Below are 7,390 nucleotides of genomic sequence, written 5' to 3'. Positions count from 1 at the left end.
ATATTATTATTATCTTTATAATAATATTAATTTAATATTATTATTCATAGAATCCTTTAGGGTAAATTGAATAAAAAATATATTTTATTCTAATTCATATTTTAGGAAACTGGCTTTTTATAAACTTTACAGAAATTACATGTTGCGTCTTTGTGGTTATATAATAAATAGTTTTTGTCTTTTTTCTTTTTGAAAATTTAACAGATCGTGTTCCTGTGGTTGCATTTTTATAACGAGCAATGTCTTTAATGCAATCACAGGGACCCATGTTGTTTATTTATTTAATAACCAAACTCGTTAAAAAAATGCAACCATACGGACCTAGATCATAAAAAAAATGCAACTACAAGGATGTAATTCGTTACCACAAAGACACACCCGTTAAGTTTTCAAAAATGAGATAAGGACCTTTAGAAACATCTAACTGTATGTAATTTACTCAATACTTTATTTAAGGAATGTATTACATATTTAATACATCTAAAGGAGCATATTATGTATTTGGGGGGTGTTTGGGATTGCTTATTTGAAACAACTTATGCTTTTGTACAAAAACACTTATCAACTTATTATAAATCATAAGGATTTAACTTCTTCAAAACTTTTTATTACCGGTTTGGCACCGTATAAGTTGTTTATCCAAACACTCGAAAGTGCTTATTACCGATGTCACATCGGGATAAGCCAATAAATTCTTTTTATAAGCAATCCCAAACACCCCCTTGATACAGTGGAGAAGATATATAATAACTTTATGAACAAAACATAAAAACTAAAAAATCTTTTTAATTTTTTTTATTATAGACATCAAAATAAAATTTATAAAAGCACAGTACTTTAAATCAAAGAATAAGTTTCACCCAAGACGGTAGAGTTTCCAACTCTTCTTTTGTCGTTGAGTAAATTGCGTTTTTTTGTCACCGTGGTTTGTTACAAATTACAGATTTCATCGTTATGGTTTCGAAATTGTTGTTTTCTTCTTTATGATTTACAGTTAATTTCTATTTTCGTGTTTGACGCTGAACACTACCTTTTAAATATAAGGGACTAAATTAGAAATAAATTGTAAACCACATACACGCAAAGAAAATAAAGTTTAAATCATAAGAACAAAAAGGGTAAAAATTATAAACCATGGGATGAAAATTGTAAATTTTAAAATTACAAGGATGAAAATAAAAATTTTTAATAAATCACAGGGACTAAAAACGTAATTTACTCTTTATCCTTTAAAAAGGTGAAGGACTCCATTGTAAAATTAAGAAATATGGAGGGTCAAATATTGTATACGATGAAACAAAAAGCTAATAATGAAATTAAAAAAAAGGTGGAGTTACAAAACCCTAGCGCCAGAGGAAGCAATCCTCCTCACACCCAGATCCCCCCATCCAAAAAACCTTCGACAGAACACCACCATAAATCTATAATCGAAGGAAAACCCAAAGAAACGGTTCAAAATCCATTCATGGCGATGGCAAAGTACGATCTGACACCTCGAATTGCCCCTAATCTTGACAGGCATCTAGTGTTTCCGTTGTTGGAATTCACTCAAGAACGCGAGCTTTACCCAAACGATCAAATCCTCAAAGCTAAGATCGAGCTTTTGAACAATACTAATATGGTTGACTACGCCATGGATATTCATAAGTCTCTTTACCACACTGAAGATGTTCCGCAAGGTAGTGAGATTTATTTTCATATGGTTCTGTTGGTGTTTTTCAGATTGTTTCTTTTGTTATATACGCTGGGTTGGGGGTTTCTTTTGAATCCCTTGGTTGAAACAACGAGAAGTGTTACAGCTTGATATTTAGATGTCAAAAACCTAGTACTTTTGAACTATAAAATTGGTTGCTTCAAATCAGTACCAATGTTATTCCATGAAGAAAATATTTATGTGGAAATTTAGAATGTATATCTAAATGGCATCCAAATTCTGAAGGTAAATTGTGGGCACTTCTGTTGAGCAAGGGGTTATTATATCAGCAAACTTGTGTTAATGTGCACGAGTATCTTTGAATGCGGTGCTTGTAAAAAGAATTATTCAATTCAGTCCAAACAAGGTAAACTAGTAAAGGATGATTTTTCTAAGCCCAACAGTGATTCCATTTTGCTATAAATTGAGCACGGACTGTTTGTTATCAAGTTAATGTAATTTATGTGGATTTTTTTAGTTTGACCTCAGGGTTTTATGGGGTTTTTTTATTTTTGAGGTTCTATATGCAATTTGTGTTGGGGGCTGTTATGGTTGGTTTTCCATCAAGTTCCGGATGGATCAAGCTATCTGTGTAGGTTAAATAGTCCATATAGTTTGGGAAGGTTTTTGTTTGAGAGGGTCTTTTTCATAGTTGGAAGGAGCGTGATCTCTAATTGGTAGGGGCAGGTTTGGAAAAACTTGGCTTTCTGCATAACACTCCTCCTATAAGCGTACTGAATAAGCCACTTTTTATATCATTAATCCGCCACTAAACAATCGTGTATAGCCGGCCGAATAAGTTGTGAGTCTCATTAAGCTGCTAACGAGCAGCTATGAGTTGTATGTACATGAGTATGCTATTATTGAACTTATTATCAACTACATCAGGCTCGCTTGCAAGCCATTGAGTGTGTTCTTGGGGTCTAAAAATATTAATATTTATGTTGAATGAATGAGTGGATGTTTTTAGCTATTTACCTATGTTTTTTTAATGTTGTGGGTACTTGTTATTAGATATGGTGGACAGGAGAGTAGAGGTAGTTGCAAGACTGAAGTCTCTGGAGGAGGCAGCAGCTCCATTGGTCACATTTTTGCAAAATCCAAAGGCAGTTCAGGAGTTGAGGGCTGACAAGCAGTATAACCTTCAGATGCTCAATGATCATTATCAGGTACCTCTTATTCATTGGAATTTTTACTGTTCTCTAGTAGATGGAAACTGTATTTTTTGCACTATAGGTGTTGAAACAACGCAATGTGATCTAATAATTCTTTGAGGTCTATTAGAAAGGTGAAATGTTACATCATTCCCAGAAGTCGTTGGGATTTTGGATTTTCTAACTGCGTACTTTTAAGTTGGTTCTGAAGAATATATGACTGTACAAATTAGGTGAGAATTCTGTAGGCTAATTTGAGGGAGTAAAGAGTGGTTGATCTCCTAGATTTATTTTATTGGATTTCTCATCAGCATATTTTAGAAAAACTTACGGATTTTCTTGATTATTTTGGTTTCAGGTTGGATTTCTGCAGCTTTAGGTGACCCTTAAAATTATTGTAATAAGAATGCTTCATAAGTTCATATAAGTATTCACATGGTGTTATAGACAATACACTCTTCCTGTACGTTTAAGAGGTTCAACTTTTTAAATAGTCTATAACATTACAAATAGATATCTGTGATTTCAAATGCATTTTATTCGAGTTTCCCATAAACTTGTCGATTGTACTGATATCTCTTCATTGTGACACCATCCCTAATCCATTTTGAGTATGAGTCATGAGTCCCCTTAGAACTCCTTGGTAGTGGGTTGGTAATAATCTCTCACCATGGTTTTAGTTGATTTGAGGTCATCGGGCGAATCTGTAGCTTTGCACCATGGTGCGTCATTAAGTGTTCACTAACTTAGCGTTATGTTGCATAATGCCTATCTGAAGTGCCCTGCTATTGTTATGCAACAATTTTCAGTTAGATCCTGAATGTTTGTTATTGGGTTTTGAAGTCTTCTTGCTTATTCTGCTTATATTTGTAACTTTTTATGTCCAATCAGATTGGTCCTGAGCAGATAGAAGCCTTGTATCAGTATGCCAAGTTCCAGTTCGAGTGTGGGAACTACTCAGGAGCAGCTGATTACTTGTACCAGTACCGTGGCTTGTGCACCAATGCTGAAAGGAGTCTGAGTGCCTTATGGGGAAAGTTGGCGGCTGAAATACTGATGCAGAACTGGGAGATAGCCCTTGAAGAGCTGAACCGATTGAAGGATATTATAGACTCAAAGGTCTGTTTCATGCATCTCTTTTTTGTTGATTTGTTTGCTTCCTCTTTGGAGATGCTAATGAGATTACTTCTTCAGAACTTTAGTTCTTCTCTGAATCAAGTTCAAAGTCGGATATGGCTGATGCATTGGAGTTTATTCATCTTCTTCAACCATGATAATGGAAGAACACAAATCATTGACTTATTTAATCAGGACAAGTATGTTATCTAAGCTTATTGATCATTGCATATGTTTTGTTTTGTTGTTTGTATTCAATTTAAATGTACTTGATGATAGTTGCATCCCACTCTTCTTTCTTACTCTAAACTTCTTTCTTTCTATTTTGGCAAGAAAGTAATCACCTAGCTAGCTTGGATTGAGCAGACTTTAAGCGGAAGTATAAGATTTCATTTAAATACGTAAACACATTGTATTTTTAAAGTATGTAGACATATAAGAACTAAAATTTTGAGTTTATTATTTGATACACATACTTTATTGAAACTAGTTTCATGCTTTAATGATACAAATGCTCAGAATTTTTTGGGAAAATTCTCTCCAAGTTGAAAAACGTTGATTGATGAACACATGGTGATCAAAGTTGATAGATCTCAGTGGGGGATGCTTAACTCTTAGGTGGCCGATTAAGTGGCCCTAACTAATCAAAGTGATTGATATAAGCTGGGATTTCTAGATAACTGTGTTGGCATGGTCTAGTTGTTTCTAATAACGAACTTATCTCTTCTAGGTATTTAAATGCCATTCAAACAAATGCTCCACATCTTTTGCGCTATCTTGCTACTGCATTCATTGTCAACAAGAAGAGAAGGCCTCTATTCAAAGAGTTCATTAAAGTCATTCAGCAAGAGCAGCACTCCTTTGCTGATCCAATTACAGAGTTTTTGGCATGTGTTTACGTCAATTTTGACTTTGAGGGGGCTCAAAAGAAGATGAAGGAGTGTGAGGACGTAAGATGTCTTTGTTTCCTTTCCTTTTCTTTCTTTCTTTATATATATGTGTGCGTATGTGTGTGTATGTATATATATATATTTATATATATATATATGGAGTTATTCCTTTCTAGAACATTAAGGTTGCTGTGTTTGTTTTTGCTTATCATAAAGAAGTGATTCTTGCTAAATCTTGGATATCGTACTTACAGGTGATACTAAATGACCCGTTTCTGGGCAAACGAGTTGAAGAAAGCAACTATACGGTGGTGCCATTGAAGGATGAGTTTCTTGAGAATGCTCGTCTTTTCATATTTGAGACCTACTGCAGAATACATGAGCGCATTAACATGGGGTACAAACTCATTCTATTATATCCTGCATTCCATTATATTCTGGAGATCCATTCTCTTTTTTCTGTTATATTCTAGAGATCCATTCTCTTTTTTCTTTTCCTTTTTAGAGGGTGGGGGTGGGCTCGATTACCTTTTAGGGTTCAGGGGTGCATCTGCAATTCTTCAGGGGTTAGGAGTTGATGATATCCCCTAATTGTTGATCATGAACATATAATAATGACATTGGTCTCTTGAAGTAAGTGGAGATATATAGATTAAGAAAATTGTTTAGCTATTTGGTATATACCAAAAGTACCCTCTAACAAAGACAGGCTAAAGGAATCATGTATGCTGAAATCAATACTATCGTTCTATATATAATGATAATATCAGGTAAATGTGTAAGTTGAAACATAACAACTTCTCAAAATGGGTTGCACCTTTTATGGGATGGAGAGATAATAAATTTGATCAAGCCTAAAAATCCAAGAATTGTGTTCTTGACTAGAGACTGCTATCAAATGCCTGCTTTGTTCATGAGTATTATGTTGTTGGGCGGTGAATGTAAATTTGTGGATCTTGTTATAACTTGGTTTAATCTCTTTCCAGGGTGCTTGCTGAGAAACTAAACCTAAACTACGAAGATGCTGAAAGGTGGATTCTGAATCTCATTCGAACCTCCAAGCTGGATGCTAAGATCGACACCCAAACTGGAACGGTTGTAATGGAACCCAATCATCCGAATGTGTGAGTACAAAAACATATTTCACAATATGCTGCCAATATTTTCAAAATTTGTGCTTGTTAGGACATCAATCCGTCCTTGGACAACCTAGTAGAGAGTATTGGACAATCTGATAGATAAACCTTATTAGCTTTTTTATATGGCATTCTTGAAAAATGTAACTATAAAAAGGCTAATAAGACGATTTGTTTATTGTATCCTATTAGATTGCCCAATTCTTTAGGTTGGCCAACTTCAATGGCATTTTATAGGATACAAAGAAGTTTGTTCTAAAACTTAAGAGGTTTCAAGTACTCTGTTAGGACGGCTGAGCGTCCTAGGAGACCCATTTTCTTGTAATGTTTTATCAATTCATGCGGATTTTCATCTTGTATTGCGTATATTTATATGTCGTTTCATCTCTTTCTTTAACAGGTATGAGCAACTTATCGACCACACGAAAGGACTCTCAGGGCGAACTTACAAGTTAGTTACCCAGCTCTTGGAAAACTCTCAGCCACAAGCTGCTCGATGATTCTCTGCATGCATGCATGCATGCGTGTTTTGACTCTTTATTTTTCGTGTTTTGAAGTTGAGCAATGAGCAGATTCATGTTCATTTCTTTATGAAAATTGAGATTTTGAACCGGGAATTGTGGTAAACGAGTAGGTTGATAGGAACCAAAGTTGGAACTCGTTAATTTTATGTACGATCGGCATAGTTTTGTTTCGTAATTTGTTGCACAAATTGGTTTGTTGCTTGTTTTCCATGGACATGAAACCTAAGTTTGTGGCATTTGGTAATCCAATCTTCAAATGAAACTCTTAACATTAAGAAGAAATGGAAATGAATCTGACCTTAACCAGGGGCAAATTGAATGCACAAGGGTAGGAGGGAGTTGCCCCCAACAGATAACTTATAGCTAAAATTTGTATTAAATTATCCAATCCAACCCTAACAAAAGTGTATTGTTTTTGTAGGTAAATGATAAAAAGTGATTATGTTGATTTAACTGATTTTTAGGGTTTGTTATTGGTTTATCTTTTTGGTCTTTTATGTAGCTTTTGGTATATAGATATGACATAATTGAACAAGACAAGAGGGTAGGACTAGACATGATCGGATAAGATCGAAAACAAAAGTGGCTGAGGTTTGGTACGACTAGGACCAGATATATGATTGAATAAGACAAATTGCCCCCAAAAGTAATTTGATGATTTTATACATCATATAATAACTATAATTACCACAAATAAAGTAAATCATTTAATAAAATTTAAATTATAAATATTTTTACACAATTTTCATATATAAAAATGAGAGAAATTTGATATGATTGATAGTAGTTCGAAAAAACCCGATTCGTACAAACGAAAGTTTATGTTTTATTTGGTTTGAAAAATCCTTATCAATTGGCGAAGGCACGATGAATATTG

At 34.2% G+C, this 7,390-nt stretch overlaps 1 protein-coding gene across 1 annotated transcript; it reads left to right on the top strand.

The window, feature by feature from the left end:
- The first annotated feature begins 1,355 nt into the window (after positions 1–1,355).
- On the top strand, positions 1,356–6,709 carry LOC112515393 (eukaryotic translation initiation factor 3 subunit E). The gene is made up of 8 exons (XM_025122187.1): positions 1,356–1,679; positions 2,708–2,862; positions 3,739–3,966; positions 4,042–4,163; positions 4,694–4,913; positions 5,108–5,250; positions 5,840–5,977; positions 6,390–6,709. The coding sequence occupies exons 1-8, from the start codon at positions 1,466–1,468 to the stop codon at positions 6,487–6,489; spliced, it is 1,320 nt and encodes a 439-aa protein (XP_024977955.1). The 5' UTR covers positions 1,356–1,465; the 3' UTR covers positions 6,490–6,709.
- The last annotated feature ends 681 nt before the right edge of the window (positions 6,710–7,390 follow it).

The sequence above is a fragment of the Cynara cardunculus genome (genome assembly GCF_001531365.2).
Source record: "Cynara cardunculus var. scolymus isolate 2C chromosome LG 7, CcrdV1, whole genome shotgun sequence".
NCBI classification, from domain to species: Eukaryota; Viridiplantae; Streptophyta; class Magnoliopsida; order Asterales; family Asteraceae; genus Cynara; species Cynara cardunculus.
This window is presented reverse-complemented; position numbering and strand designations above follow the sequence as displayed.